Source organism: Mixophyes fleayi, chromosome 1 (genome assembly GCF_038048845.1).
Source record: "Mixophyes fleayi isolate aMixFle1 chromosome 1, aMixFle1.hap1, whole genome shotgun sequence".
Classification (NCBI taxonomy): domain Eukaryota; kingdom Metazoa; phylum Chordata; class Amphibia; order Anura; family Limnodynastidae; genus Mixophyes; species Mixophyes fleayi.
Window position 1 is genome coordinate 162,781,246 of NC_134402.1, and position 12,176 is coordinate 162,793,421.

The window sequence follows — 12,176 nt, forward strand, 5'->3', positions numbered from 1 at the left end:
AGACATTAAACATTATACACTGTATGGTGACTGTATAAGAAAGTTTGAAAAAAAAGTAAAATTGTATGCATCTATTAAGGCTTAGTTACAGTTATTGTCACAGTTATTAAAAAACTAATGAATATTGTATAAACCAGAGCACTGGCTACTGGCCCTGTGATTTTAACTATTTTTTAAAAATGATTATTACATTTTATTTATATATATTTATATATTTATATTTATATATATTACATATATATTACACAGTACTTTAAAGAATATTTAATAATTCACATTAATTACTGTCCCATTGGTTCTTACAGTATAAATTCTCTACCACTAACTTCATCATTCCCCTATAAAGCGTACAGGCACCACTAACAAACTAAATACCTGTTTGAAGTAAATTACTGTTAGGAAGGGAAAGGTTGGGAAGGGAAAAAGGAAGAGGTGGTATGGGGTAGCAAAGAGGTAAGGCCTTTCATGATAACCTAGGTACATGTTACCTTAGAATTGGCAAGTCTTATCGCAATACTCTTAGTCTGTACCAACCTGTCATGTGTCAGTTGATTGATCCAGAAGATAATAATGCTTTCCAAAACTGAGAAATATTGTTTGACTGTTTGTTCATTATTTAAGGCTACTATCAGACAGTCCATTTTAATGATTTGGAATAATATTTCTTTAAACCTTGATATAGTAAGTGGAGTTATCTGAATCCATTATCTATCTAATATATAAAAGAGAAAATTTGTCCTTCTGTCCTTCTGTCTGTCTTTCTATACAAATCCACATTTTTCAAGCGAAGATCATGAAATTTTGCATACGAGTGTATTAAAACATGACGGAGGCAACTAAAAAAAAATTAAAATGGAAATTCATTACGGGGTGGGGGTGGCGAGGGGGGTAACACCTAAAAATCATCGAAAACGACCATAACTCTGGAATGTCTGGAACAATTTACACCAAACCTGGTACACATATGACTTACAGTCTGACAACAAATATTGTGGGGGCAATACACCCCTAGCACTCCTAAGGGTGGGGGTGGCAAGGGGGGTAACACCTAAAAATCATCGAAAACGACCATAACTCTGGAATGTCTGGAACAATTTACACCAAACCTGGTACACATATGACTTACAGTCTGACAACAAATATTGTGGGGGCAAGACACCCCTAGCACTCCTAAGGGTGGGGGTGGCAAGGGGGGTAACACCTAAAAATCATCGAAAACGACCATAACTCTGCCATTTCAATTTAAGCGTCTACAATTTCCAGTTCGTTTAGCTTTTGCCATGTCTATCAATAAGGCCCAAGGACAATCTTTACATGTAGCTGGAGTCAACTTGGAATCACCTTGCTTTTCGCATGGACAGTTTTACGTTGTGTGCTCAAGAGTTGGGTCACCAAGAAATTTATATGTATTTGCCCCAAATGAAGAAACGAGAAATATAGTTTATCAAGCTGTTTTGAAGTAATTGTTTATCGGTTCGTTCCATCATATACAGTTCAAATACAGTTTGACATTTTCACTTTTCACCTTCTACTGGTCCAATTTTAACATGATATTTACATGTATGTTTAATATTTAGATTGATTTTTGTAAATAAACATTCTTTAAATCCCGGGCAAAGCCGGGTATTCTGCTAGTTGAAGAATAAATTTGTTTGGCCATAGCATAGGAAGTTTATTTCTTCCTTTTGTTAATCCTTTTGTTGTTGTAGAGTTACCTAAAATAGCCCAGCTGACGATAGATGTACAGAATTGAGTAACTCTGCAATAGTATAACCTCTACCTGTGGCCAAAAGTTTTTGATCACAGAACAGTCCCATAGCGGGGCAGCACGGGGGCTTAGTGGTTAACACTTCTGCCCCACAGCACTTGGGTCAAGAGTTCAATTCCCGACCATGGCATCTGTCTGGAGTTTGTATGTGCTTCCTGTGTTTGCGTGGGTTTCCTCCGGATGCTCCGGTTTCCTCCCACACTCCAAAAAACATACTGGTAGGTGAACTGGCTGCTATCAAATTGACCCTAGTCTCTGTGTGTGTGTGTGTGTGTGTGTGTGTGTATGTTGGGGAATTTAGACTGTAAGCTCCAATGGGGCAGGGACTGATGTGAGTTCTCTGTACAGTGTTGTGGAATCAGTGTTGCTATATAAATAAATGATGATGATAAGCATTGAGACCAATACCAATGGAGTGACATCTAGTAGGGGAAAGGTCAAGCGTTTCTTTTCCATTTCCTGGCACATCTTACAGTGCCATGAATAAATTTGTGGTGTCACAGAGCAGCAAGAAATTTAATATTATCAATGATTTCCACAATGTGTGACAAGAGTACCCCAGTGGACAGTACTGGTAATACAAGAAAACATTACTATGGACTGGAGATCAATACATTATTATAATGCCATATGCCAGAGGTGCCCAAACTCGATTCTCAAGAGCTACCAACAATTCATGGTTTCAGGATTTCTTTAATCATACACAGGTGAGTTAATCTGTTTCGCTGGGCCAGCAATTATCCCACCTGTTTCAACAGACAGAAATACTGAAAACATGACCTTTTGGTAGCTCTTGAGGACAATGGAAGAACTTTTCAACAGGACTCAATAAATTGCTATTCTTATTCTGTTTTGGGATTGCCACATTTGGATTATACCTTTGAGCACTGAGCATAGAAGTAGATCAAACAAGTACTTGGCAGTACAGTACAGATGGAGGAAGGGGGAGAAATATGGAGAGATAGAGAAGGACGTGATAAGTGAGGGGGATGTATACACAGTGGAAATGTATGAAGATCTTACTTTAAATTTTCAATATTTTGGTTGGTGCTATTCTCCCACATTTGTTCAGTGTTTTCGATAGATATATCAGCATGCACACAGTGCTTTTGTAAATTACTGTAAAGCTTACATGCCCCCTTGATGTATACTCTGCAGTGTGGAAACACACCATTCCCTTCCTATTACTACTGCAGTTTGAAAATACAGAAAAACAAATTAAAGACCCCTTTCCTCTTCACTCTGTATAATCTGATGAAAATGTCTAGGCTTAGCCTTTTATTAATCAATTCTCTAACACTTAGGGCCTGATTCATTAAGGAAAGTTAAGCATAAAATTGAGTATGTTTTCTTACTCAAGTTTTCTGGACAAAACCATGTTACAATGCAAGGTGTGAAAATGAGTTTATTATTTTGCACATAAGGAAAATACTGGCTGTTTTTCCATGTAGCACAGAAATACTTGATAGCTTATCTGTACTCTGAAATATAAAGTTGATCTAGGACATGCCCTACCCCAAATATAGATCTGCCCGCACATTTTAAATTTATCTTCCCCTCCAATGCAACATGTTTTTGCTTTACTTGCATACTTAACTTTCCTTAATGAATCAGACCCTTAATCATTTTTTCTCTAAATGATAATTGTGTAGTGCAAATGTCACATGACAATTGTGGTTTATGGAACAATGAGCACTACCATTTACCAGAGATAAAAGAAACACATCCTGATTTTTCTGAAATCAGCAATGAATCCAAGTGATAAGCCATAACACAAACAAATCTCCTCAATTAATGACAATTTTCATTATCAATCAGCTCAATCAGCTCCTCCGGTCAGAAGGAGCTTGAGGCGCTAAACCATTCGTGTGTCTGTGAACGATGGACCCAATACATTATAAATAGGTTTGTGATACATTTCCTATTTTACAACTTGTTTCTTTGTTTTCATTTAGATCACATGAAGCTGGTCTACCAATGAAATTATCTGGACATCGCAAGATTATAATAGCTGTTACCAGCATTATATTATTATTGCTTATTATTGCAGCTGTGGTTTCTGCTGTAGTAATTATAGTCACCCGTGGTAAGAAGTACTTTTGATTTGCAATTTGGCAACAATGAAGCTTTGAAATCGCAGGTTTAGACTACTACTGATTTACTGCCGTATTTTGCAAGAATCTCACAAAATCATCCCCTATTGTTAAGTATAGGTATATTAAACATCACAGAGCATACATGTGACCATACAAAAACACACGTATATAGTATGTACTGTATGTTAAGATGTTACAATGCATGATCATGTATGTCCTGAAATTTGCATTTTCTTATTTTTAATATGTCAAGTTTTGATGTTTTTTATGGTGTGCAAAATATTTTAAAATGTGCCATAAAAAATTCACACAGAACTTAAAATTATACTTTAACACCTCTAACCCTAAAACTATACTGGGACACCCCTGACCCACAGCTATTAAACTGCCCAAGAGGTGTTGGAGTACTGAATTTGAAAAATTCTCTAACATCCTTTGGTAGGATAATTAACACCGGTTACCTTTCAAGATAGGTGTAAATGCTGTCACAGCATTGATATATTTCTGGGTGTAGTTCTTTAAGTAAAAAATGACTTTGATATAATTTAATAATAATAATGTTGGTTCTTTCATAGGTACAAACACTCAGTTACCAAGCAACAAATTTGTTTACTACAGTGGCTCTTTGAGAATCCTAAATTTAAATTACACAACTGATTATGGACACAGAAGCAGCTCTGCATTTCAGTCACTGGCTGGTCAAATGGAAGAATTTGTAAGTAGTTTTAAAATTACATGATATTCTATATCACTTTGTCTGCAATTTGGGGAGGGAAGAGTACTCTATCTTATTCCACATAGGAAGCGTATTGATTCAGAGTTCCCTCCTTTGAAATGTAATGCTTTCCTGGCCTTTTTATTTATTTATTTTTGCCTAAATGTTATAGTTTTCTAATTATGCATCTTGCTACGGACATCCAAATGTAGTTTTCTCCTTCTATCTCATAGTTATATTAACCTAATTTACTTATTTTTCTCATTTAATAGTACATCAGACTTAACCTCATTGTGCCAATTGTTTCCAAAAGAATAATTTTAAAAATGACAATAATAATTCACTTAACACAGAAAATCTACAGGGAAGAGAACAGGGCTTTATTATAGACATAAGATTAAATATTATTTTCACAGTAGAAAGGAAACAATCCCACAAAATAGAACACGTTGCCAGATTTTAACTAAAGAGAATAGGGGCAAATTACAGTAGTTAGTCAATAACGGTACACAATGGAGGAATGAGATTATTGGCCAACCAGATTTCCTCCAATTGTCATCTTGTCTGTCCCAAACAGAATTGCTGATCACAATTGTCAGCCATTTTGAGCCCATACACGATCATTTGTGCCCAATTCGTTTTAAAACCATATCACTGTATGTATTATGATTATGAATGGTTAGGGAGATCTGATAGTTGGCTAAAACAAATAACTTTACAGGTATAATACACAAGTGACATTAATATATGTATAAACTCCTGTAAATGATATATATTTGAATGTTATAATCTGATGTCATCATATTTTCAATAGTAAACTTCTATATTACAAGAATGAATGCACTCCCTACTTTAAATTACAGATACTAGAAGTCGTGTGTAAAAACACTCAGCTTTTATATGGTCACAGGACTTCTCAGTGCAATCTTATATCCATATAATTTACAGTAGGGAAGACATTAGACCATATATTATTTAACAGCTCATCTTAAACCTGAATTATCTGAATAGCGAGCCTGATAAACCTTTCCAGGTAAGAGCCAAGTGATTACAATGACTAAAGCAGTCGAAGTGTCATATTACCCAATCCTGTCAGCATATTTGACATTGCAGATATACTAAATTTTATTGCACTGAACAGAGCACATTGTCACATATGTTGTTTTGCACTTAACTTGCATATTTAGGGCTATTCACAGCTAAACTATCATAGATCTTTCACAATTTAACACAGGTTGTCCACTTCCTAAACCATGGTGCACTTAACCACTGCACAACTTTACTTAACATTGTCTGAATGAGAGTAAGACATCTGTATCAATTGCTTTACTGAAATAACATTAAACTTTATAGGAACATTATGTAGGGGTGCAGTACCATGGGCCACTTACATACTCAGAGTTGTCTTTTATTTAATTTTCATTAACTTTTGAGACTATGGTCTGAAAGGTATTACAAGCAGAATGGATTTACAAGCATCCATATATCATACAAGTTAACCCATGCATGATACTCATGCATGCTAGCCAAATCAAGCTACTTAAGGTGTTAAAAAGGTTCTTGTCATGCATTTGGGCCTAGCCCAGGCCTCCTTAGGGGAAGAGCAATACTTCCCGACGCAAGCGCCCTTTTTTAACGTGGTTTTGTCCACATGTCACCACCTCATCATTTTTCTCCATCACCTCATCCTTCATCTTCATCGCCACATCCTTCATCAAGCTACTTAAGGTGTTAAAAACTCCCCACTGTCACCCTGGCAACCACCAACCACTCCCAACTGTCACTTCTCCTTCAAGAAATATATAGGTCAGTGTATAACTCTGCCCAGCAGGTGGCGCTGCAGCTTGGTGGGTTTTTTTCCACACACGCCACTAGGCATTTATATAGTAGATAATAATTGTATTGTAGCTGATGTCTATAATTTTGGTGCTGATAACTTTAATAACTGAACAATTAAATACAATTGTATTATTTACAGGTCAAAGCAACATTTGAAAATTCAGAGCTCAGAGACCAGTACAACAAGTCTGAAGTTGTTAAACTAAGGTATGTGAAATTTGATGATTGTGTGTACTTTAAACCTTAGTGGCCAGACCAGTTTAAACAAATATGCAACAGGTAGAGGTCCAAAAATTGTTACACCAATATAAAGTCACTTAACAGGAAATTGAGCTACTATGTAGAGCTTGTGTCAGATGTGGCATTGAGTCTACTAATTGCTGTATTTGTGCAGAACAATTCCAGCCATTAGTAGACTCAGTGCCACAATCATGCAGCATCACTCTTCCACAAGAAAGTCAGTTCACTGGTTGACAGTGTTAGAAAACACTACCTAAGGAATTGTTTCAGAATATTCCATAAATGCTCAATTGGGTTCAGATCTGGTGGAGGCTGGATATGGATAACATCAATGTTATGCTCATCAAAACCATTGTATGTGCTCTTTGCCCTGATTCATTCTGGAAGACACCCTTCCCATCAGGAAATAAATTCACTTACATGATGTGAAGATATATTACTTTGCAATTACCTTTTAATTTGTCTTCTATAGTAATGCCTGTACTCAAACCATGCCAGGAAAAGGTGCCCTACAGTAGTAGGAAATCAGCAGAACCATTAGCTATTGGAAACAATAACTGAGAACTGTTCAGTTCTTTATGTTAGTGCTACAGATGCACTTGTCCATTTGTTGAAAACATGGTGAAGGGTGATTCATCTGATCATATCACCTTCCTCCACTACCTTTCTCTTTGCACCACTGAACTTGCAATTGACTTGCAGTAGCTCGCTTTTCCATGCATTTCAAATTATTGCTTGGATATCCCGATAATGGTATATGCACGTGCATCCACTGTTATCCTTCTACTAATGATGTTTTCCCTCTAAGTTTCATGCTGTTATCACCTTGGACACTGTTGCTCATGAAACATTAGCAGATTGTGTTGTCATGGTAACTGAAGCACATGTCAAACACAATAGTAAGTCACTAAAGTCTTTTCTAACAGGCATGATTATAGGAAACCAGAGCAGTACAATATTTTTATAATGAACATGACCATGCTGGGATGTTATTTGCTTAACTAATGCATGAGCCCCACCTGTGTCCTTGCTTTCAATATGCTTGTTGTCCCTCATTTACCCATTTTCTTCCCACTATCTGTATGTGTTGGGTAACCAATATATATTATTATATATTATATTTTGCTGGGGACTTCCATATTAATTTTATGGATTTGTTTTTAGGAAATAGCGGTCACTTTTTGAATAATAAACATTCTAATACTATCCAGAATGGACTTTTTTATAATATTTATTTCTTCATTTGTGCTAGTTACAAAACTAACTTGGGTATTCTCACACCAAGGATCTTTTGACCCCTACTCATTCCCAGCAATGACATCACTAGTTGTTAGTCCAATGTGGAAGTTCAATTTAAGTGATTTACTGCAGTGCATTGTAATACTACATGTCTATTAATACAACATTTCGTTCTTTCTCTGCAGCCAAGGAAGCGTTATTCCAGAATTTGTGCTTTTCTTTAAATTTGATAATAATACGATGAACAAAAATATATCAGTTCAGAAGATATTCACAGAAAACTTGAACAATTCCACTGGATCGCATTTCGATATTGACAGGAGTTCACTACAAGTGACAGGCAAGTACATCACATGCTGCTCATTTAAAACAAATAAAAAGGGATTTACAAAAGAAAGACAGGTAAAAGTTATTTGTCAGGAAGTGTGCAGAATAGTTTGTCTCTCTGTGTCTGATTCTTATATTACACAAATCTTGGCTTGTATGTAAGGTCATGAAATTGGTTAAAGTACCACTTTCACACGTGTCCTTTCGAATTGCATTGCAATTGGGGTATCATCATCATCAACATTTATTTATAGCGTCAGCAAATTTTGTAGCGCTTTACAATTGGGAACAAACATTAATAAGACAATACTGGGTAATACATATAGACAAAGAGGTAAGAGAATCCTGCTCGCAAGCTTACAATCTATAGGAATATGTACAAGGTAGACTGGATCATGTTGGTAGGTCTATATTATTGGTCATATATATAGCTGTATAGTACACATGTTACATGCTTGAACTGCAATCAGTTATATCTCATGCAATATGACTGCATAGTGGAGTTTGCAGACATGCATCATGCATCTGAACCTTGCAGTATGTGCCTTCCAAATATATTATCAGTATTAAATTTTCAATCTGTGCCATAAGAGTACTTTTCTTTCAAAATAATTGAATAACTGCAGCTGCCAGGCACCAGTGCCATAGGCAGAAGAACAAGATATCATGTAAAACTAGAGCATCTATGAGTTTGAGTTGCAATTGACTTATACTACTGATACTATTGACTGTTCTACTGTGAACTCTGGCAGCCAATTGGTGTTGACAGAGGATGCACCTCTGGCCCTGGAGTGTGGGCGAGTGGCGAGAGTGGGAATAGTTGAGTACTAGGTTCTAGTGGGTAGGGTCTGCCTTGTTCCCTAGCCTCCAGAGAACAAAGTTTACCTTGTCTACTAGTCGCCAACACATGAGGTCTGAATTGTACTGGAGTCACCTGAATGGGCTCTGCATCTACTGAGGCCATTACAATAAATTGTATATTGTACTGGGGTCACAAATATGGACTTTGCATTTACTGAGGTCATCAGAATGTGCTCTCCATTGTAGAGGGGTCACTGGAATAGGTTCTGAATTAGAGTGTTGGCATCATAACATGGGCTCTCAAGTATAATTTAATGCCTCTGCAGGGCTTGATAAAACTCTACACTAAGCAACATCTACCTATTATTTTATAAGGCATATAGTAATCCTGAATTGCATCCATTATACAGAATATCAGAAAGAGAAGCCTGGCTCAGAGAATCAAAACAATCATGCAGCAGTGGGTTAGGCATATACTGTATATGTTGATAGATCCCATATATATTCTTGTAGGTATTTTGCCCAATTTCTGTTTACAGTACTGCTACAGCTGAACAAAAGGAGAAGAAAGCAAACATTCTTCCATATATCTATCTAGTTATAGCATTGCACATTCAGGTTTGCTACTCATGTTCTTTTTGAAACAGTTAAACTTGGTAAGGTCTGTTTCCCACAGACCTTAAAACCCATTCTTTTAATAGGGTGTTTTTAACAGCTAATGGGTATGGGATGGAATCTATGGGTTCCAATGACTTCATACCCACTTCATTTTCTCATTTATATCTGTGGCTAGGAGTAATTGTAGTATTTTCAGGTGTTGTATGCTCCATTTCCTCTTGTTCACTGAAGTCAACACAAAGGGAAGGGGTCCATGAAGTACCATCCATTAATCCTCCCCCAAAGGTGTAAGAGATGGTTACACACATGTAGAACAGCGATTGCATTTGAAATGTAATGTCTCTGGCTCTTTCTTATTGCTAATGGGTAGGGTAAGGTCAGGAGTGGTAATTAAATTGTCTATTTCAAAATAAGAAATAAGAAATTCATTCTGCCTCAGTCATTATTTTCTCGACTTATACATTGGTTTCTTCTATTTAACTACTGACAAGGGAATTCAAGGGAAGTTCATTGTATATAGGGTTAAGGTAAAACCTAACACTTTGAAGTGATGAAATTCTGAATTTATTAAGAAATAAGAAACAGATAGCCTAGAGAAGAGAGTCTTGCATAATTATGACAGAAGTAGGAAAAGTGTCAAAAGTACAAATATGCTGCACTTTTCACTACCGCCAATATTCTGTTTTAAGTACTACATAAGGTTACAGCTCTAAGAATACATACACTAATGATGGTCACACAAAGTGCTATGTTACAGCCACTATTGGGCAATTGGCCTGATATTGTAGAATGTGGAAATACCTGAAATTGATCCTTAGTCAGTCAGATCATTATCGGGCATGTTGGTCTATGTGGTCAGAGGATGAACTAAGGATAATGTTATCAGTCTATCAAAGGACAGCCTCACGTGTGCCCATCTTTACACAACATATGTACTACAGGAGAATGTTGTCAATAATTGTATGAGAATTGTATACATGCTAATTTGTGGTAGCATATGGCAATACAGTTCAGAGAGAGTTACACACTAGAGAGTAATATACAACATTGTCTGGACTCTTGAGCAATACCTGTCACTTTATTAATGAGTAAACATGCACAGATAAGTACGCTTCATAATGATTACAATAATAATGAGGATATATGGAAGAACTGTTTAGAAATCCACTTGCCCATGACTACAAGGAATGCTGTAAGTCATAATCACTCACTGTCCTTTTCACTTTTAGAAATCCCTGCTGACTTGGCACAGAATCTTGTTTACAGTGGTAAGTAAAATCTTCAATATTTAAATTTTAACACTTGTGCTGTAAACTACCTGTCATGAGAATTTCCAGGTCATCATTTCCTTCATCCACATTTAAAAATCCATCAAACGTGCTGTCAATGTAATTTTTGCTTTTTTAATACAATTTATGAATCCAATTAGTCTATACACAAGACTCTCAAGTAATCACACTAACTTTTTCTATACCTCGAGGGGATTCAAGTTAGTAAAAAGTAGAGATGGGCGGGCTTGGTTCCCGAGAACCGAACCCACCCGAACTTTGGGTATCCGAAGGCTGAACGTCATCGTGACGTCGTCGGATCTCGGGGCTCGGTTCTCGCGATACTTGAAGATTATAAATACACGCCTCCACAGCAATCCATCGCCATTTGACAGAGGGAGAGAGCAGGGTGTAGTCACAGGCTGATTAGAGCAGGGACAGAGAATACAATATTCTGATTCCAATTGTGCTAACAAAAATTGCTAGAGAAGAGAGGAGGATAGAGTTTTTTTTTTTTTTTTCAATATTTGGCACTCAAAGTGCTTTTTGGGTGTCCCCCAATATTTTGCCTAAATATTTCTGGCTGTCAAAAGTCATATTTGTCAGCAGTATCTACCAAATAATTTTTAGCACTACAAGTGCTTTGGGCTCAGAATGGATTCAAAGCAGTCCACATATGATCAGAATGAGCAACCAGGTTCTGTCACCAGTCCTGATGGTAGTGTTCCCAGTACGTCATCTGGGCAAGGCGATGTCAAACTACACAGTCTTTTGAAATCAGTCCAAAAAACACACACCCCAAAAAAAATTACTGTTGAAGCGAAAAAGAAGTGTGACTGATCAAAATTTAAGTGCCGATAAAAAAAAAAAAATGCCAACATGCCATTCTACACACGCAGTGGCAAAGAGAGAATGAGGCCTTCACCTTTGTCTATTAGTGGCAGATCCCAAAAAGTTACCGAGCCTACAAGTGGTGCACAACTACTGTTACGCGTCAAAGCCGAGCTGCAAGATAACAGTAAGGCATTAGAGGATAATGTTTGCTCTGATTCACCAATCCCTGTGGAGAGTCCATCCAACAGTGGGATGTCTAATCGTGAGCATTCTGATGTGTGCCTTAATAGCCCGAGTGTAGCCGGTGATACACAAATTGAGGATGCCACTTTGGAATTAGAAGAGGATGAGGGGGAGATTTGTTTGTGTAGGCGACAAGGGCGCTAATGAGGATGCTGATGAGGTTGTTTGTGTAAGTCCTGCACCAGTGG

The 12,176-nt window shown here is 37.0% G+C and overlaps 1 protein-coding gene across 1 annotated transcript in view; it reads left to right on the forward strand.

Moving 5' to 3' along the window:
- TMPRSS11F (transmembrane serine protease 11F) overlaps positions 1-12,176 on the forward strand; it is a 94,452-nt gene that overhangs the window by 60,506 nt on the left and 21,770 nt on the right. Inside the window, exons 2-4 of the mRNA XM_075198337.1 lie at positions 6,558-6,625; positions 8,083-8,237; positions 10,873-10,911. Of these exons, the coding sequence (XP_075054438.1) occupies positions 6,558-6,625; positions 8,083-8,237; positions 10,873-10,911 (262 nt within the window). The remainder of the gene's footprint in view (positions 1-6,557; positions 6,626-8,082; positions 8,238-10,872; positions 10,912-12,176) is intronic.